Source organism: Medicago truncatula, chromosome 4, assembly GCF_003473485.1.
Source record: "Medicago truncatula cultivar Jemalong A17 chromosome 4, MtrunA17r5.0-ANR, whole genome shotgun sequence".
Taxonomy (NCBI): Eukaryota; Viridiplantae; Streptophyta; class Magnoliopsida; order Fabales; family Fabaceae; genus Medicago; species Medicago truncatula.
Genome location: NC_053045.1, coordinates 43166231 through 43187148, shown reverse-complemented (window position 1 = coordinate 43187148; position 20918 = coordinate 43166231). Strand labels below are relative to the sequence as shown.

The 20918-nt window shown below is 31.9% G+C and overlaps 4 protein-coding genes across 4 annotated transcripts; 2 read left to right on the top strand and 2 right to left on the bottom strand.

Moving 5' to 3' along the window:
- The first annotated feature begins 1835 nt into the window (after nt 1-1835).
- Nucleotides 1836-4368, top strand: LOC25493133 (transcriptional corepressor LEUNIG_HOMOLOG). The gene is made up of 10 exons (XM_013601553.2): nt 1836-1879; nt 1995-2095; nt 2547-2632; nt 2723-2798; nt 2947-3029; nt 3128-3277; nt 3387-3539; nt 3634-3747; nt 3845-4036; nt 4216-4368. The coding sequence occupies exons 1-10, from the start codon at nt 1836-1838 to the stop codon at nt 4366-4368; spliced, it is 1152 nt and encodes a 383-aa protein (XP_013457007.2).
- Nucleotides 4369-4525: 157 nt separating this feature from the next.
- LOC25493132 (transcriptional corepressor LEUNIG) lies at nt 4526-7373 on the top strand. The gene is made up of 10 exons (XM_024780699.1): nt 4526-4566; nt 5351-5451; nt 5643-5746; nt 5862-5937; nt 6039-6121; nt 6217-6342; nt 6440-6592; nt 6665-6781; nt 6863-7063; nt 7227-7373. The coding sequence occupies exons 1-10, from the start codon at nt 4526-4528 to the stop codon at nt 7371-7373; spliced, it is 1149 nt and encodes a 382-aa protein (XP_024636467.1).
- Nucleotides 7374-7767: 394 nt separating this feature from the next.
- LOC25493131 (30S ribosomal protein S5, chloroplastic) lies at nt 7768-9955 on the bottom strand. The gene is made up of 2 exons (XM_013601550.3): nt 9174-9955; nt 7768-8299 (listed from the first exon to the last, which is right to left on the bottom strand). Exons 1-2 carry the CDS (start codon nt 9833-9835, stop codon nt 8050-8052), a joined length of 912 nt encoding a protein of 303 aa, XP_013457004.1. The 5' UTR covers nt 9836-9955; the 3' UTR covers nt 7768-8049.
- Nucleotides 9956-13508: 3553 nt separating this feature from the next.
- Nucleotides 13509-14881, bottom strand: LOC25493129 (B3 domain-containing transcription factor LEC2). Its single transcript, XM_013601549.3, has 3 exons — nt 14763-14881; nt 14595-14668; nt 13509-13924 (listed from the first exon to the last, which is right to left on the bottom strand). The coding sequence occupies exons 1-3, from the start codon at nt 14833-14835 to the stop codon at nt 13691-13693; spliced, it is 381 nt and encodes a 126-aa protein (XP_013457003.3). The 5' UTR covers nt 14836-14881; the 3' UTR covers nt 13509-13690.
- Between the last annotated feature and the right edge of the window lie 6037 nt (nt 14882-20918).

Genomic DNA, 20918 nt, shown 5'->3' with positions numbered 1-20918 from the left:
CGCATGATTCATTTTCCATCCCTTCTAGTTCCACGAATAAAATATACACTACATTATGTATGATGTGAATGAGTGCATAACGCATAAGAGAAAAAATTACCAATGTGCAAAATCTTGCAATTTATTATAAGATAATTAGTTTACATTTAAATTTGGTATATTAATTTGATTAAAAATAATGAATTACTTCAGAAGGAGCATGATATATACAGGAATTTGAGATACCTAAACTTGGAGCCCTATCCTACTTTATAGGAATGGAGTTTGTAAATGACAAAAGAAAATATGCAAGAGATCTACTGAAGAGGTTCAATAGTGATTAAAATAATTGAATCATTGAGATTTGTGTGTCATACTAGGCTTGATATAGCATATGGAGTAGGACTGATCAGTAGGTTCATGGAGACTGGAGATTCCTGTAACATCTCATTTAGTATGTCAAAGGAAGAATCAAAACAACCAGAAACAAGAGGTGTATCAGTGTAAGGATAATATGATTCAGATTGGAGTGGTGTCAAATGTGATAGAAAGAGTATATTGCAACTTCAATAGTTGCTTGTCAAGCTCAATGGTCGATCATGTTAATGTATGAGCTGAACTTGTAGGAATACACATATAGAAACGAGATTTCACTTTCTAAAGGATCGGGTGAATGGAGAGAAACTTGAGCTAGAGTATTGCATGACAGAATTGCAAGTGGCGGACTTGCTGACAAAGCCATTGAAGAGTAGCACTTTTTAACTAGTTTGAAATAAGGTGTATTGGTCATTGCATTTCAAATTAGCTTATTAGTTATTGTGATTATTATTGTAACTTGTGTGGTAAGAAACAAGTTAGTTTGTTAGTTAGGTTACTTCAATAACAAGTTACGAGTTAGTTTTGAGAAGTTAGTTGTGATTTCTCTTTGTATAAGTAGAAAGTAAGTAGTGATCCTAATGAATACAAAAAAAAAAATCTTATTATTCATTCTCTCAACTTTCCACAATTCCTAAAAAGTAGTTTTATTCAAAATTACCAAAGTGTTCTATTAGTTTGACCTGGACTTACCAGATAGATTATATTGTATTCTATAGACCACCATGTTTGTAAATTATGATTGTGTGATTGCGGGATTCTCGACTGCAGGAAAATCGGCTATGTTTCTGTTACGTCGCAGCATTGTGCTATATAATGTTTGTAATTCAGTGTAAAGTGTAATCAAAGAATTGATTAAAGTTGGATTGGTAATGATCAAATATAATTTTTCAAAATTTCTGGATGATATATAAAATAATAAATAAAAAGGAAATATATTAATGGTATAGAACTAATTAATGCTAAGGCTAATCCCAACAACAAACCATGGATCTGAACCCATTAAACAAAATTTAAGAAATAAACAAAAAAAATTAATAAATTAAAACAGATACAAAAAAATAAAGAAGCAATGAAAAAATTGGGTCAAATGCATTCTACCACCATAATTTATATGCTTAGTTGCTCTATCTTCTCTGAATTTTATATTAAGCATTCAACGATGAAAATATATACGATGAAAAATAAAGAAGCTTTAACATTTAGCATTTCTTATTTGGGCCTTAAGTCTCTATTGTTTATGGGCCTTTGGAATTTTTCAGCTTCTCTTAGTTTGTTAGACAGTTAGAATTTCTGTTTTGTCAGTTTTTATAGTTGGTTATACTAATCAAGTATATAAGTAATCACTTGTAATCAAAGTTAATTGATTCATTGAATAAAGATATCAGTTTCTTGTGAAGTCTTGTTCTAACAAACTCACTATTAATTCCACCTTAGTTCCCCACCTTTCCATTAATCTTGTTCATCTTCCTTTATCAAAGATGAACAATCCATATCTGGACCCGAAAAATCCCAAAAATGAACTGTGAGTACAATGCTGCATGCATGTTCTATCACTTTTCTTGCGCTGCTTTCTTTTATTTTCTTTCTTAAAATGCTTCTTAATCTTATCCATATAATTTATCGTCTGTTCTGTGTAGTCTTGATACCTTATTGCATGATTACTTCAAAAAGAGAGGACTGTCAAACACTGCTGAGGTGTTTCAAAGTGAAGCTCGAATTAATGGACAAACTCCACCCGGTACGTATGCTTTTGCATCCTTTTGCTAGTTTTTTCTTTAGCCATTTTACCCAGGAACTGTTTCTACATTGCAAATCTTGATATTGCTAAAAAATGTATACAAATGTAGCTGATAATACCGCCATTGCGGTGGCAGTATCATTGCCGAGACCTCTAAAATCTTTATATATTGTAGCTGCACTTGTGGTAGTGGACCACAATTATTTGTCTTCTCGGTTTTTTTGTTCATTTTTCCCAAGAATCGTTTCTCTGTCTTTGCATTATACTCCTTGCACTACTATTCATTTTTCTTATAATATGGATAATTTAGCTTGTGTGTAATTGTTCTGTGAAGGATACATAAGTTTCTACTGTTCTACATATTCTTTTATTTATCTTATTATTATTATATTTTCTTTATTTTTTTCATTCATTTCTGTAACTGATTAATTTTATTTAACTGTGCTTTCAGAATTTGATAAACAACCACATGGATTGTTGTACGATTTATGGATAAAATCTATTCCACAGATACCAGGACCTTCCGGTCAGAGTCAGGTTATATATGATGGCTAAATGTTCAATGTTAATAACTGGTTCTTAGTTTCATATATAGTGCAACGCAGTCATATATTACTCAATTTTCAGGCCCCAAACATTGGTGCTATAATGGACAATACCCCTCAAATGATTCGGGATGGATATTCTATTCAACACTTTATAAGTAAATTTCTATTCTTTGCATCTTTGGCATCACAATTCTGTCATTTATATACTTCACAAAATCTTGTTAGTAGCTTCAGTTATCAATTTGAAATGACAATGATGGAAATTTAGTTGATTCGATGTTTATTTTTATTTCTAACACCAAGGTTTTACAAGTAGTCAAAAGCTTTTGTCCTGTGATTTTTCATCGGATGGAAATATTCTAGCAAGTTGTGGGAAAAGCGGGAAGGTGAATAATTAATGCGATAAGTTTCCCAATTTCGTCTGTTTACTGTCTCCACTACGTGTCTGCGTAATGTATTTATCTTTATATTATGGTTTAAACAGCCTTTCATTTGTTACATCGACACTGGCGATTGTGTTACTACGTCAAAGTCACATTCATCTACCATCTTAGAAGTTAGATTTCAACCAGGATCGACTATATTTGCAACATCTTCTGCTGATAAAACAGTAAAATTATGGGATGCAAAAAAAGTGAGTCTCTTTCTTTTCATATCCCCTTCTACTCACTCTTCTGCATTAGTCCTTCCATTGTAACTTGAGGATTGATTCATTATGTTTTGATGTTTCATGATATATATAGCCTGGAACATTGTTGTCCGGTTTTGATGAACATGAGGCGCAAGTTAGATCATTGGACTTCCACCCATTAGGAGGAACTCTTTGCTCGTCCGATACCAGTAATGTAATTAAAGTATGGGATCTCAATCAGCGTGTCAGGATTAACCACTGTATTGTGAGTCTTACACTCATCTTTTAGTATTCAAAACTGAATGACAACTACTCATAGATCACATGAATACAATGACTTGTATAAAAATGAATTTCAGGCAGGAAGCCTAGTGAGATTTCAGCCTGGATCAGGGAAGCTTTTGGCAGTAGCTAATCAAAATGTTATCGCCATACTTGAATTTCCGTCTTTCGACGTTAAGAACATTCTTAAGGTGAGGTTCACGTATGACATATAATTGATTAAAATTTGAGTTGTGTATCATGATATAGTATTAATACAGTATGAGTCTGAATCTTGTTCCCTAATAGGGTCACGTCAAAGACATAAATTCCATATGTTGGGATGTCACTGGGAATATGATTGCCTCTGTCAGTGAAGATGATGTACGTGTCTGGTCGGACGGACAATGCATATTCGAGTATCAATCAGACGGGAAGAGGTTTCAGTCTATCATATTCCATCCTCGATATCCTGACGTCTTAGTTGTTGCTGGTTTTCAGGTAAACTCTTCCCTCTGCTTCTATTATATGATTGTTGTGTCCCATCTATATCTCCGTTTAAGTAAATGTTACAGAGGTTACAGTTAGACTCAGTCATAGTTGAACCTATTAAAACTATAAAAGTATACGAGGTGGTTGCATAAATAGTAAGTAAATAATCTGTGGACAACTTATTGCAGTGCTTGGAATTGTTGACTGTTGAGACCAGGGAAATACGTACTAAAGGAGATGCCTCTGATGTATTAATTACTGGACTAGCAGCTACTACAGCGCGAAGTGAATTCGATATTGCATCAGCTAGCAGTAATTCTGTGGTGAAGATATGGAAATGAAGTTCTAGTTAATGTCTCTGTTATTTGGTGTAAATTCCTCCACTACTTCAGTGTTTAAGATTTGTTAGATAATTGTGTATGTTTTGTAAGCTAGTCACGTAGTGGAAAAAAATAATTGCTGTTGATTGAGGCCAGTATAGATGTAATCAAATAAAACATGTCTTTGTTTTTCAATGGAAATGTTCCTGAAATTGTGATGTAAATTGTAATAATCAAATGGAAATGACTCATGTGTAACAGAAGAAAAATTTGGGGCTTCTCATGCTTTTCTATATTATAGTTGTACGGTGTTTCAATAAAGTAATGTTATGTTCGACCATACCTTCAGTGAACTTGTAGTTCCTCTCTTTGCTAATACATTCACACAAGAATTGTCTTTTCTCTAAAAGGGTGATGAATATTAAACTCCAATCTATCAAATATATATGAAATATGAAGCTAAATAACCTATAAAAATATAAAAAAAAATGAAATGAAATGAATATAAAATCCAAATAAGTCAAGATCCTTAATGCACGGTTCATATTCAATCCCTTTCAGTTCCAGGAATGAAATCTACATTGTGTGCAAAATGTTACAATTATTAAAATATAATAATAATTAATTTGCATTTAAATTTGATATATTAAAGGATAATTAGTTTGATTAAAAAAATAATGAAATGGAACAAAAGAGAGAAATAAGACACGTTGAGAAAATTGATTACTTGTTTATTACTCATGTACAAGTAACAACAGTGAAAAATGAGACACGTTGGGTCAGTTAGTCAATAATCACAACAAACACACCACAAACCTCGTTCATCACAAACAATAAATAACGTAAAATATTTCTTAATTCTTCTTTTGCATGATACTACATGCTAACTCTGTTAATTCATGAACCCTACACGTTCCCATGAAGATGTGTGAGTACAATGCTAGATGTTATTCTTTCCTTATTCTTTGATTTTGTTACTTAAACTTCGTTTTATTTTCTGTAGTTTCCGAATGTACATGTATGATTACCTGAAGAAGCGTGGATTGTCCTATACTGCTGAAATTTTCAGAAAGGAAGGCCATGTTACTACACAACCTCCCTTTGGTATATATACTCCCTTTCTCTTTATTCGTTTTATCCAAAAATATATAATAACGTATGAGGCACGGACACTCCTCGGATTAGACGTGTCCAGGGTCAGTGTCCGACACCGACACATATAATTGTTTCTTCTACGTAATATTCATTTCTTTATATCATACTGTTGTTACTATTATAAGTTTCTGTGTTTTCAGAATTTAATCAATATCCACATGGATTCTTGCATGAATTTTGGGTTAAACTCCATGATGACATGTATAAGCCTAGACTACCAAAAAAGCTACCATCCTCCAATCAGGTGATTATGCCTAAATGCTCATTAATGTTTCTTTTTGGTTTTGTTTGATTCATATAGTGTAATTAATTAAACACATGTCATTTACTATTTATTTATATGTATAATCAAAATTCAGGCCCTAAACGTTGGTTCTAAAAGAGACACTACCCCTCAAATATATCAAGAAGGATATTCTATTCAGTCCCTTGCAAGTAAAATTCTATTATCTACAAATGTATTTGAGAAAACATTTATCAATGTTACGAATTATATTGTTGAATCTAATTGTGTTTAGTTTAATTTCTTGTACAAGCATTTCGAAGCATTGACTTGCTTTCGGCCTGCGATTTTTCGTCTGATGGAAAGGTTTTGGCAAGTGCTGGGTTTGGGAGGAAGGTGAATAATCAATTTGATCATATTTTCCAATTTTAATTTCTTAATTACTGTCTCTGTAGTAATGCTTATTTTGGTTTATGATTAACGACATGCAGCCTTTAATATGCTACATGGATACCTGTGATTGTATTACTACATCACAGTCACATTCAGCTCCTATCTCAGAAGTTAGATTTCAACCAGGAACAAATATATTTGCAACTTCTTCCTCTGATAAAGCAGTAAAATTATGGGATTCAAACAAAGTAAGAGTCTCTTTCTTTTCATGTCATATATTTTCCCTTTCCTTTTGTAACATGAGCATTCATTCCTTTATAGCCTGGAACAGTGTTGTTTGATCTTGCTGGGCACAATGGTGTGGTAAAGTCATTAGACTTCCATCCATTTGAAGGACTTCTTTGTTCATCTGATAGCTTTGATGTAATTGAAGTATGGGATCTCATTCAGGGTGTTAGGATGAAAAACTTTATAGTGAGTAATTCTAACTCATCATGAATTACTTCACTGATTAATGATCCATATATACTTAACAATGAATTTCAGGCAGGTGGGCAACAAATAAGGTTCCAGCCTGTATCTGGGAAGTTTTTGGCAGTTGCTAAGGGAAATACTATCACCATACTTGATATTCAGACTTGGAATGTTCAAAACCGTTTTCAGGTTAGGTTCACTTATAAATTGATTGAATAATGAGTTTGTGTAACATAGCATGACTGACTAAATATTGATAATCTCTATAAGGGACACAACAAAGAAATTTTTTCAATGTGTTGGGATGCAAAGGGGCAAAAGATTGCCTCTGTCACTGAAGATTGTGCACGTGTCTGGTCGATTGCGGTGTGCGGACAATGCCTACATGAGTATCAATCAAATGGGAAGAGGTTTCAGTCCATCATCTTCCATCCTAGATACCCTAATGCACTAGTTATTGGTGGATTTCAGGTAATTAAACTATCCTGTTGTGCTGTTTTATGGATTGAAGTCTCTTGTTTTCACGTGTTGTATTCCTCTGAAAATGAAAAACTTTTATGTTTTTAAATATTTCAACTCTAAGTTGTTGTCTTTGGTTGTTTTATGTAAGAAATAAAGTTGTTGCATATTGCAGAACATGGAATTGTGGATTCCTGAGACTGGACAAGTATATCATATTCATGCCCATACTAATGCAACAATTACTGGACTAGCAGCTTGTCCTCAAAATGAATTCATTGCATCATGTAGCAGCGACTGTACTGTGAAAATATGGAAATGAAGTTCCAGTTAATGTCTTTGTTCCTTGGTGTAAACTTCGTTCCATGCTTCAGTTTTCAGGATTTGTTAGTTAAATTTGTGTAAATGCAAATTTTTTCTTGTAGCTAGTCATATAGTGAAAGAATTATTTTTTGCTGTAAACTCACACCATCTACTATAGACATGTAATCAAATGAAATATGTCATAAGTATGAAACTTCTGGTCTTTGTTTCTCGATGTGAATTGGCTACAGAAGCAGACGACAATTCATGTGTTGAATAATCGAGTCACATATTGTGAGGAAGTGCAGAACTTATACCAAGTTCATTATAACCCTAATCAATTTTACAAATCAAACAATGACACAGAACAAATTTTTCATTCTATGACATATTTTTAAAGGAGGCTATTAATGTCGAAAACATATCAACATATCATTATTTAATTAGATAATTTAAAAGCAAAAATACAAGGAACATGATCTAAGTTTTATCAAAACCAAGCATAAATTGGACAGTCATAAATACAGATCAAACAGGCAAGTGAAGAATGTGATTCAGGTTGAACAAGTAATATTTTGAAGTTGTTTACTTCCAAGAAACTTACAACAACAGTTGGAACACTTTCTGAGGTACTAACACCAGTTCTACATCACAATGATTGACGTATGAAAATCACATTGGCTTCAAAAAATTCACTACTTCCATAATTCTTCCATAGGGATCCCACGCTCCTCAGCGACCTCACTGTACTGCTTCATTTTCTGCACGGCAGCTATAGTTGCTCTGGCATTGTTGAGTGCATTGTCACTTCCTAGTTGTTTCCCCAAAGCATTCTCAACACCGGCCATTTCAAGAACAATTCTCACAGACCCACCTGCAATAACTCCAGTACCAGGAGAAGCGGGTCTAAGCATCACCTTTGACGCTCCATAATCTCCATCAGCTCTGGAAAAAACATTATATACGACATAAAATTAGTGGCAATTTGCAACTCAAAATTCATATCTAACTAAAATTCTAGCATCTTAGAACACGAGGAACTCAATCGAAGTTATTGATATGCTTCTCCTTTGAAATAAAAGTTCCATCTCTCAGCAAGAGACTCTGCTCTTCGGCTCCTATTTGAGTTAAGGAAATCTAACAGGGAACATCTTAATAGGTTGCTTAAGTGACCATAAGTTACTTAGGCATTCATCAGTAAGAGCCCTTTCAGCTGCGATAAGCATTCACAAATAGGCACCAAACACGTATGCAGCGATCTATGGAAGGGCATTGCTAGTGGAAAATGCATGATCCAACTACAACCTCAATCGAATACTATATATTCAGCTCTGGTATCCCTCGGGGAGAAGGGGACTTCAATCCATCAAATGTTCAAATGAAGGCCAGTAAAATCTTACGATGCTAATAGCAAATTGAATGTCCATATTTCAACCTATTTCATATTCGTTTCTCATTTTTACATAGAGCATACGGGTAGTCACATGTCAACGTATAATTTCAGCATAAGTGAATAATCCACAAAGCAGATTCTACTATATAGGCCACAATGTCATATTTACATGGAGGCCAGACAAAAATTCACCATATTAAAAGGGCATTGCGGCCTATAGCAGAAAGTCGGAAACATAGTGATAATGATAAGATAGTCGCTGCTGCCTATGGCACCTGGCACAGAATCTGTCATGACATAATGCAATGCTGACAATTTGACAATGTGAGACACATGATAATATTAGAATGAAGCCTGATTATATTGTGAAATGAAGTTTAATTAAAAAAAAAAATGATAAAATGAATGAAAGTTAGAGAAAGTTACCTATGAGGAAAAGTCAAGTACTTAGTCATAGGAACTCTAATAAGATTCCTCCTAGCATTAATAGCAGATTTCTGAACAGCAGAAACAACTTCCTTAGCTTTCCCAACACCAACACCAACTCTTCCTTGCTTATCACCAACAACAACAATAGCCCTAAACCTCATTTGTTTCCCTCCTTTAACAACCTTAGTAACCCTCCTAACTTGAATAACTCTTTCTTCCAACCCATCTCTTATCTTTTCCTTCTTTACACCCGAACCGAATCCGGTATCTTTCCTCGCCTTCTTATCCATCACATTTATATCATTTCCAAGCACACTAACACCACTGTACGCAACACCGTATAGCTCTTCATATGCGGCGGCGATTTCATCTTCGTCTTCGTCTGGGCCGTCGTCTATGGAAGGTGGTGGAATGAAGCCTTCCGGGATTTCCGGTGGGTTGAAGGGAAGGTCTTCTTCTGGGATGGTGATGTCGAATTCATCGGAGGTGGGAATTGCTTTGACGGTGAAGGAAATTGTGGAGAGAGTGAATGGGGTTTTAGTAAGTGGGAATGTGAGTTTGTGGGTTGTGGGGAGGAGAGAGAAACATGAGGAGGAAGAAGAGGATCGGAAAGAGAGAGAGGAGAGAGAATTGAGTGCTGAAGAAGGTGAAGCAGCCATTGAATATGAAGATGATGTTTCACAGTGAGAGGAACATGAATGAAATGAAATGAATTGAATTGAAAAGATATACAAATTATACAAAACTGATGCAAAAACTAACTAGAGATAAGGTTTTTGGTTTCAGTAGATAGATAGACTACTATATCTCATCTTATACTCTTCATTTTTTTTTATTTTTTTTTTTGGTACAAAATACTCTTCATTTTTATATCTATATTATTATATTGTAACAAAAAATAATTATTATTATATTATCTGCATTAAAAAGATTAGTATATTAAATATTTATATCTGTAATTTTAATTAAAATTTCACAAAGCTAATATTCATAGTCTATACACATAAACATATTAAAAAGAGCAAACAGTAATATAAAATTAAAAAAGCAGTCCCCAAAACAAAAACAAAAATATATTAAATTGTCATTTTCATCTCTAAGTATACAAGGTATTTGGATCATCTTCTTTCTTTCATTCTCTCTTTCTCCCTCCTTCTCTAATTTGTGTTCATCTCTCTCGTAGGGTTAATTTGATTCGAGAGTTTTGAAGGGGAAGGGAGAGAATATTTTTAATTTTGCGTGTTTGGTTCAATTTTTAGAAGGGAATGGGAGGGGAGGGGGAACAAAATCCCTTCAAGACTCACTTTTTGCTTCCCCTCAAATTGGAGTTTTTTGGAGGGGAGAGGAAATTATCTCTTTCAAATTTTATTGCACTATCAAAATTATCCGTAGATTAATTTAAAATCTCAATATTATCTTTGTAACAACATTTATTATTATTAGGTTATATATTATCCGTGTAAGGTTGTAACAACTTTTATTATTATTAGGTTATATTATTTTGTAACAACTTTTATTATTATTATTATTATTTGATTATATTATCCTTGTGACAACTTTTATTATTAGGTTATCTATCACTCTAATTTGTTACCTGTAAAAACCACTCTTCCAACACTATTGTTATCATCGTCTACATCATGTTATTACATCGTGTTGTTATCGATTACATCGTTATTGTTATGTTGCCCTATTATCCTTCTTTGATTGAGTTTAAGGGTAAACCTGTAAATTAATTTTAAATCCCTTCCCTCTTCTTCCCTCCACTCTTTTGAACTAAACATACATTTAATTAAAATATTTCCCCTTTTCACCCCTCCCTTTCTCTCCCCTCCATTGAAATCTCTCCCCTTTGTTGAACCAAACAGACCCTTAGGGGGTCTAGCAGACAACCAAATTAATCCTCAAATATGTTATCTAAAGGTCAAGTTAATTTGTAAAATTATTATCAAAAATGTTATCCCATCTGGTTTTAAATATAAACAAAAATAAATAAATTCACTTTCAATTAGTTAATGAATCTATAATTTTTGTGGGTTATTTTGACTTAAGAAAAAGGTATTTAATGATTTAAACAAGAATTGTTGTTTATATTTAAGACCAAAGAGAGTGTTAAGCATGTATTTGTAATTTCTACATAGGTTGAGACTATGGATATTCACGGTGCGGTTTGGTTCAGTTTTGAGCATAAAAGTCATGAAATTCGATTTGGTTCGGTTGGCTTTTAAAAAGTCGTCCAAACCAAACCAAACCAATACGGCTTGGGTTGGTGTAGTTTTATTTGAGACAATTTTTAAGGAATAACACTACAATTTTTTGTTTTCAACATTAAAATCAGGTTAAAAAGTTAAAACACAGCATGTTTTCAACAAAGTTTTATATTTCATCCAACATTACAATTTCATTCTCACTCAACAACATATAGACCAAATTAAAACGTGGACAAAAGGTAATTTTATTATGTAAGAAATGTAAAAGATTAAGATTTTATCATTATATGACAATTCAATTAGCACGTAAATAAATTTTTGAAATAAAAAGTAAATAATAAATTTAACAAGAAAAAAAAAATGTCATTTTATAGAAGTTTTCATTGAGTTTCTATGTGTATTTGTCTAGGTGACATAAGTTTAATTAGTGTTTTTCTTATGTTGCGGTTTAGTTCGGTTGATAAAATAAAAACCGCAAACTAAATCATGTGGTTGAGTAAAAAATTATTTTAATACATATCAAATGTGATTTTTTCGATTTCGGTTTGGGTTGATTCGGTTTGCAGTTTTTTTATTGAATTTGTTCGATTTTAAGCACCCTTAATATTGGCTTCATAACATTAGGATTTTCCGCTTTAGATTTTCTCATATTTATAGAGAAGGGGATACTTGGACAGCAAACTAACATGTGTTGTCTTCTTTGCTGATGGTTTAGTCTGGTGGGATCACTTACCTAGTTGTTCTATATAAGGTTTCTTTAGAGACATATTTAGTTTTGTTTTTTCATTTAAATAATACTTCCTCCGTTCCTTTTTAAGTGTCATTTTGGAGAAAATTTTGGTTCCTATTTAACTATCACGTTCAAAGTTCAATGCAACATTAAATGTTGTTTTACCAATATTATCCTTACTTATTTATTGCGGAGAGAGAAATATATGAAATGAGATATTAAATGAATAAGGTCATTATAGTAAAAGTATATCTTATTGCATCAAAAGCAGTATCAATTGTTGATTGTCTTGGTTTGTGTAAAATGTCAAAATGTGACAATTAAAAAAGAACGGATGTAGTACCTTTGGAGAGATCATATAAGATTGAAGGTGCATTGGGATGCCAACATAATTAAAATGTCAAGATGTTACCATGATGCAATCATCTTCAATTTTTCTTAAAAAAAACATTATATTTAATCATTTCGAAATCGCTAAACTCTTATCCTTGGCATAGCAACATACACCAACAGCCCAGAGAAATTCTAACAATCTAGATAATATTATTCAACATTTACCAAGTTCAAGAACATAATTATCCTATCATGAGAAATTCTTAAAGGGCGCATATATCAAAGCAACATTTCCAGCTCAATAGTCATTAAATAATAAAAGGAACCATCAAACTAATATGATTACCTCCGTTCCTTTTTAATTGTCACATTTTGACATTTTACACAAATTAAGACAATCAACAATTGATACTACTTTTGATGCAATAAACTATACTTTTACTATAATGACTTTATTCATTTAATATTTTATTTCATATATTTCTCTCTCCGCAATAAATAATTAAGGACAATATTGGTAAAACAACATTTAATGTTGCATTGAACTTTGAAAGTGACGGTTAAATAAAAATAAAATTTTTCTCCAAAAATGATACTTAAAAAAGAACGGAGAGAATATTAAGTACCGATCATCAAGTTCAAGGACTAACTAAAACCTAACAAAAATTCCTGAAAAGATACATTTTCTCTTTCCTTTGTGATATACTAGTAGATTTTGCTAACTTTAGCCCATTAATTTTTCTTGAGAAGAATTTAACATTCTAATCAATCATTGTCTCTGGATCATTTATTTATGAACTAGCTATACATAGCATGAGGGTTTCAAGAGAGTACTAATTTCCTCATACATACTACCACATTTCATTTCTACTAGTCAACAATTCAACTTTATTTAATTACTCAAGCTTAACCGAGAACCCACCTTAATGACCTCATTTATTTTTATTTTATTAATAAATACAATTATTTAATTATTGTATAAAAATATACTAACTCAAGTATATATAAAATGACATTCCATTAAAAAATTGTTTGAATTTGCCACATTGACATGTTTGTGTGGTCAAATTTCACCAATGACTACAAATGGAAGAATCTCAAATAATAAGGATGAAATAAAAAAATAAAAGTGCAGAAACTAAAACTAGATTGATCTTATATTACAGAGAGAAAACACATTGCTAAATTGACCTTATATTACAGAGAGAAAACACATTATTAGCCCAGGAATATTAATGCCTCTAAGAAACATCAAAAATATTGTCAAGGCTCTCATAGAATTCGTCCAAGCTGCTTTCTTGTTCATCGTCATCATCACCACCACCATCAGTACCATCTACCAAGATAGGTGACATTGGAGTATTATTGGTTTCTTGGGCGACTGATTGGTCTGGTGGTTCTTTTTCCTTGCCTTGGTTTGCACAAGGAAAGAGATCCACTGTCGATAGATCACAAGCCTTTTTTGTGCACAGATACTGCACCCTCGCACAAAGAATAGTTCATAAGAATCTAAAACATTTATTTATTACTGTTTTACAACTCACAATGGAGATTATTATTAGTTTAATTACTATAACAAATGTAACTAGAGTATATTGTATAAACATACAAACATGCTTCATTCATTCAATTTCGTTATGGATGAGAAATATGATATTAGAGTGTGTACTACACTACAATAATTTTTTTTCATTTGGGAAATGTGCATTGACTGGAGTATAAGAAACTCAATCTTTGACGAGTATTAAAAATATAACTCTGAGGCTTATTAGATTACTTTCAACCTCATTCTAAAACTTTTTGCTCAATGAAATGCAAACCATATTATTCGGACATAAAAATAAACTGTAATAATTAGTATTATTTGCATATATATTATAGAATAGATAATGAGCCCCCGCCGAGCATAGCTCAGTTGGTAGGGATATGCATTGCTATATGCATGGGTCGGGGTTCGAACCTCGGACACCCCACTTATTTACCTTGAAATAGGTGAATTTTAGCCACTAGACTACTTGACGAAAAAAGAATAGATAATGAGTATTTCTCAAAAGATTTAAAATAAAATAAAAATTATTAAAAATATATCAAAGAGATTAAATTGTAATAATGTTAATAAATTTTATAAAAGGAAGTAATACTAACCAAATTTTTAAGTTCGTCCTCATAAAGGCCTAAATAATCTTCCATGCATAGTTTGTAATGGTTTACCAGATCCCCTGTTACATTAAAAGAGAAAATAACAATTTATGAACCCAAAATCATAAGAATTGAAACAATGAAAATTAGCAACACTAAGAAGTGGAGTTCTACCTGTATTCTCCAGAATATACATTCTAGTTGTACCATTAATCCAATACCTATGGAATTTCCAGTCTATACCCATTAGAGTTTGGAAGGTGACAAAAAATAAATATACAAAAAAAGAAATGCAAATTAGATAAACAAGAATCATCATTTTTGCTTACTTGAGTTTCAATTTCCATTCACGACCAGAATATATATCCTTGAAAATGACTTCAATCCCTTCTCTGCTAGGGGCTGGAAGCTTTTCCTCCACCTCCCTCTATTTGAATTTTGGGAGAAAAAAAAATATTACTTTTGTTAACCAAAAGAACAAAAATAAAAAAAAAAATGATTTTGATTTTCCATGAAAGATTTTATGCTTTGTGAATGTGTGTGCATGCGTGTGTCACTGTATTTTCGAAAGGAATGTAAGACATGTTTGTTATAGTTTCTTAAAAAAAAATCGTCTTTTTATTTTCATTATTGTAAGCAAACACAAAATAGTCTATTTTAAAAAAAAAAAACTTCTAAATTATTAAAGATCAAAATCATTTTTTTTATAAATCATAACAAATGGGTAGATAAAAAGAACATAACCAAGCAATTAAAAAGATTTTTTTTAACAAATAGTTTTTTTTTAAAATTCGGTATCCGATCCAAGAATCGACTAATTCGAGGGGACCAATCCCACCGCTCACTTGTGGGGGGACCCGTTTAAAGTCAGAGCAAGCTATGTATGGACTTAGCCCACCGAAATTGGCATAGAAGGAATCGAACCTGAGACCTCTGGAGGAGCAAACTCCAAGATCCCAAGCCAACCACTAGGCCAACCCAAATGTGTATTTTTTTAACAAATAGTTAATATTAACTTTAATTCAAACATCACCCTTTGACGAAGAAACCCTCACCTTTGGGAGGACAATGCGACCATAGTTCTTAACATCGCTCTTTCTCAACTTCTTTGTTAGAATTTCTTCAAATCGCTGTTCTCGTAGGTGACATTAAATAACATCAGAGACCAAAAGAGTAATAAATACCACACACACACACACACATATAATGCATGATGAATCGAAATTAATTAAAGTTTACAATCACCTTTCCATCTGGGCTGTAAAAAACATGTGGAGTTCTTTCTTGGATCTCTCGATAAATAGGCGATCTCTTTGATGTCTCTTCTGTGAACTTAGAAGCTGATTTACTTCTGATTCTTTTTAGTATTTGTTTCCTTTGTTCCCTAGCAATTTTGCACCTCTTTGCTTCAAAAAATTTCTTATCCTCTTCCCTTTCAACTACAAGTTGAGGAGTAGTTTGAATTATGAAAGGAACATGACTTTGTCCCATCAAAGAAGAGGAATAACCTTCATGAGGTTGATTCATCGAGGGAATTGTATGCATGGGATTATACGATGTTGAATAATTATGTGTGGGGTGAGTTGAAGGAGAGAGAAATGGTTGTTCATTATTATTAGAGAAGTGGATATTATTAATTTGGGAAATATCCATGGTTTGTTGGGAAACATCTATGTTTGACGATGGTATAGAAGAGGAGATAAGAAGGTGAGCAGTGGATGATGATGGGTTGGTGGAATATTGGGCAAACAATTTATCCATTATGGAAAAAGAAGTTAGCCAGTAGGGTTTGAGGTTGTTTGTTTGATTTATCGTTGAATGATGTGAGAGTGATGTGTGGTAATGGAGGTTTTATAGGAATGATTTGAGGTTTTAACACGTGAAAGAGGCACAATGAAGGGAAGATAGAGTATGGATCATTGTTGATCGCAATTGTCATGTACTCGTGTAGGGATTTAGATTTATTAGATCATATTACGAATAAATGTGTTCGACTCTGACCTTAGATTCAATTGCTTTGTGGATGATGAATTGTGGAGTTGCAATAGAGGATCAAAATCCATAAAAACAAGCAAATGTGTATGGCAGTAATATTAACGTAGTGTGGTGTGCATGTATTGTGCCAGTTGTGTATGTACTATTACAGTAGATGAGTAATTTTTGGCATAGGGAATCACATATGAGTTGTGAATGAAGACAATAAATTAATTAACACATATATAGACAAACACGAGGAGTGTTATCAACACTCTTATTAACATTAAATTTTTAATTTGTTGAAATTAAAATGAGTCTCACTAAATCATGTACGAAGAGACAGATCTATAAATCTATTGGTTGGAGGATAAAAAGGTATATAATCATAAATATTGTATGAAAATAAAATAAAATATTTGTATAAAAAAATCATAAATATTGTATAAAATTTAAAATAAAATAAGTTAGTTGCATAATTTATGATAAAATAAAATAAATATTATTTTGCAAACTTATATATATATATATATATATATATATATATATATATATATATATATAGACACACACATATACATTTTTTTAAAAAGGAATATACACATATATACATATACATTCAAATATCTATTATCCAAATGTATGAGTGTGCTAGTCGGGGGCCTTGAAGCCCTTGGGTTTCCCCACACATACATCCTCGCATGTAGGCTCCACGTAATGAGTATCCTTGCGGAGGAAGAAAAACAAATGTGATAAGGATGAAAGGCCACAAGTTGGAGCCTCCCTTCAAGCGACCATTTTTGTATAATAAAGGTGCCATCTAGTTTGATGCAAAGGTACATGTATATGAAAGGTGCCAGAGGGGCTATAATTGTCTTTATCTAAAGGTATAAAGCCAAAACATAAGCTACAATTCACGTAGATGCTAACTTGTGTGGGACCTAGAAAAACCGGAATTCCAGTTATAGAAGTTAAGAATTGGTAAAAGTATGTAAGAAAGATATGAAAATTGGTCGTGGTTCGCCTATTTTGTCTGTGAACAATGCGTATTGGTGGTGTTTGAGATATTTAAAGTATTGTATATAAACATTTGCTCTAATATATTATTTTCAAAACACTCTATTATTAAACTGAATTGATGTATGTCACACCACTTTTATGTAGAATTTATTCCTAAAATGGTGTATTAATCTCAATGGATTTTATCCAATAAGATAGACTGTGTTAAAAATAGTGTAGTAAATGTTACCAACACTCTTCAACATGAAAAATGAAACGATAAAACAATAAACTTTGAGAGAAATTAAGCTACCAAATTGTATGAATAAGCAACAAAAATTCTCATACCAATTAAGAATAGTAGTTAATTTTGTTCCTTGTTTTAATAAAAAAAAAATTAATTCTCCAAAATATCATTTATTAATATATGTATCTTAGAAATAAAAAAATAGTAAATTTTAAATTAATTGAAAAATATTTTATGAATGATGTCATTGTACATAGTAGAATTAGATAGTACTTTTTTTAAGAAAAAACTAATATATATATATATAAAGGCCAAGGACACAACAGGATTGCAAAAGAGACAAAAGACCTAGGCTATCTCTAATAAGCAAAGGTTGGCAATGAAAACAAAGCAAAGAAAACTAAAAGATATTACAAATAGAAAAGACAAAATAACAGTGTAAAGTTATGTTATGTTAACCCTTTTTGGAACATATCCTGATACATTTTAACTCAAATCCACACTATGAGCCTCATAAGTTTGCTTTTTCCTGGTCTTTTGTTTCCTATTAGATAAGGCAATTGATGGGGTGTTCACCCGACTGTTGAAACTGGTTTCCTTCTCGTGAACAATGCTTACTTCCTACATCAAGTTCCTCCATAATTCTTTAAGGATTTGGATGTTCTTGTCTTGCGCACACACATACATATATATATGCTGAACACTTAAGGTAGTTGAAGTATATTAAAATGTTCGACCTCTCCCACATATGACTTTTCATACACAAACGGTGTATGTTTATTTATTTAATAACATCAAACTTATGACTTTTTGGAATATAGATATTTATTACAAAATAAAAAATCTTTATTTAAAATTATAATATTTAATGTATTGAAAATATTAAATGCTACGCTTTTGAAAACACAATTAGCTTTAAATTTTTAACTATTGTATATGTTTGTGTATAATTTTATTGTTATTTTTTTTCTTTTGCAGAAAATTATTGTTCTTCTTTATGTATTTTGAAGGAGACTTCACCTTTTACAATAAATTCTACATTTAATGCAACAAAATACTATGGTAAATATTTATTATTAGTCAAAAGAAAATTATTAAAATGGTACTATAGTTAATATAGAAATAAATATTTATACCTTGATTTAACTTATTATTCATAGATATAAATATATAAATAAGAATAGATAATTTATTTAACTCAATCACTTCATAAAATAATAATGGACTATTTATTTATTTTTACTTGGGTCAAATAATGATATATATAAAAAATCAAATATGTCAATAAATAATTAAAAATAATTTTAATAAAATAATCCTAGATCTTTCTTTTGGGTCAAATAATGATATAACATTTTGAAGAAATTATATAAATTAAAATCAATAAAAATATGGACATGAAATTTCAATTTCGTGGTAAAGTTTAACTTTTTGACATCAAGAAGAAACTCAAATACCTTCATGAACATTAATGAAAAATTCAACACTTTGATGCTTTCACAATTTGAATTTTACCTCTCACTTTATATATTATTATTTTTTTGAAGGAAACTTTATAAATATGATTATACTTTTATACACTTGTAGTTTTTTCTTTAACAAATGGGAAATAAATGGTAAATCAACTACAACACTCTAAATATGTATAAATAAGATAGTGGAAAGAACAAAAATAGAAGGGAACATAAACCAAAACCTTCTTAAACGATAAAAGCAAAGCAAAAGAGGGGACCAAAGTTAAACTCAGAAAGAGAAGAAACAAGAAAAAATGCAAAACAAACCAAAAGGAAGAAAGAAAGAGCATGAGAGAAACAAACCCAAGCAACTACAATAACTTATCCCTGGAGCGGGTTGAAGGGATTTCAAGAGGGGGTTTTCAAAATTTTAATCCTCTCAACGGAATAAATCCCATTAAAATGAAACGGATCTTGATTAAATCATCAATCACAAATCAAACACAAACTTAAACACTTTAAATTCATGTGTTTACCTCTTGAAGCGCAGAAATTTTGTAGCCGAGTTGTTTCTGATCACGAGCAAAGCAAGATATCGATGCCTCTACTCAGTCCACACGAACAGAGCTTCTTCGATGACCCGTGCTAGTCAATTCCAACGGATATTCAGAAAGAATAGGGTTTAGAGAGAGGCGGCTAGGTTTCTAACTTTTAGAATTAGGTTAAGCGTTTCGACCACCAAAAAAGTTTCAGCACAAGGGTTCTATTTATAGAACCACTTGTGTGCTCATAAAGTCAAGCACTTAAGTACACCGTACCTTACGGTGGACCGCGTTTCTCTATTTTAGTAAATTAAAATAAAAGTCTTACTTAATTATTTCATTACTAATAAGTCTCACTTATTATTTTATAAATAAGTCTTGCTTATTTATTTCTCTCATCTATTTGTCCTTTGTGTGTGACCATATAGGTTCTCGTTACGTTGGCAATAATATTAAATCACATATTTAATATTATAAACAGTGAGCGGTATCTAGCAACACATCACTGCTACCCAAGTGACGAGAATGACACGTGATCTGATGAAACTTTTCCGTGATAATGATCATGTGTATAGTTATCCTATTGCCCTCATGTTTATATTGAACACGATGCATAGTATGTCACCCTTGTCTAGTTCAATATTGGGCCCGTAGACATTTCTCCTATTATGTAGGAGGGGCAAATTCCATCTAGGTCACTCATGTCCCTCAGCATGATTCGTGGAGTACACATCAACCAACTTTATAGTCATCTTGTTACAGACAACGTTTGAATGTTGATAAAGCACTCGACTCCAACATCTAAGGTACATCGTGGTTTCAGGTCAAAGGGTGGAATACAACACTATCACTATGAGAATATCTTATGACACTATTCATAACTTTTACTATATAGTATTCTCATGGTGGTTCAATCCAGTATAAATATTACTCCTAATATTTATACATATGTAAAGACATGATAACTCTTTATCTATGATCCGTGAGATGTGATCATCCGTCTACCCACATAATAGTCTATATGCTTTAATGTTATCCTTTTTTACAATAAAGCTTGACTACGAATACTTTAAGAATAATGTCCTTTCGTTTTACGATTAAGTCACACTTAATG

Excerpts from the sequence above, each read along its gene's own strand:
- LOC25493133 (XM_013601553.2), top strand. The coding sequence starts at position 1,836 with ATGAACAATCCATATCTGGACCCGAAAAATCCCAAAAATGAACT. Across the intron at positions 3,540-3,633 it reads TCAGGATTAACCACTGTATT|GCAGGAAGCCTAGTGAGATT; the intron begins GTGAGTCTTACA and ends AATGAATTTCAG. Across the intron at positions 4,037-4,215 it reads TAGTTGTTGCTGGTTTTCAG|TGCTTGGAATTGTTGACTGT; the intron begins GTAAACTCTTCC and ends AACTTATTGCAG.
- LOC25493132 (XM_024780699.1), top strand. The coding sequence starts at position 4,526 with ATGTCTTTGTTTTTCAATGGAAATGTTCCTGAAATTGTGAT. Across the intron at positions 5,747-5,861 it reads AGCTACCATCCTCCAATCAG|GCCCTAAACGTTGGTTCTAA; the intron begins GTGATTATGCCT and ends ATCAAAATTCAG. Across the intron at positions 6,782-6,862 it reads ATGTTCAAAACCGTTTTCAG|GGACACAACAAAGAAATTTT; the intron begins GTTAGGTTCACT and ends AATCTCTATAAG.
- LOC25493131 (XM_013601550.3), bottom strand. The coding sequence starts at position 9,835 with ATGGCTGCTTCACCTTCTTCAGCACTCAATTCTCTCTCCTCTCTCTCT. Across the intron at positions 8,300-9,173 it reads TACTTGACTTTTCCTCATAG|AGCTGATGGAGATTATGGAG; the intron begins GTAACTTTCTCT and ends TGTTTTTTCCAG.
- LOC25493129 (XM_013601549.3), bottom strand. The coding sequence starts at position 14,835 with ATGGGTATAGACTGGAAATTCCATAGGTATTGGATTAATGGTACAACT. Across the intron at positions 14,669-14,762 it reads GTATATTCTGGAGAATACAG|GGGATCTGGTAAACCATTAC; the intron begins GTAGAACTCCAC and ends TTAATGTAACAG. Across the intron at positions 13,925-14,594 it reads AGGACGAACTTAAAAATTTG|TATCTGTGCACAAAAAAGGC; the intron begins GTTAGTATTACT and ends GCGAGGGTGCAG.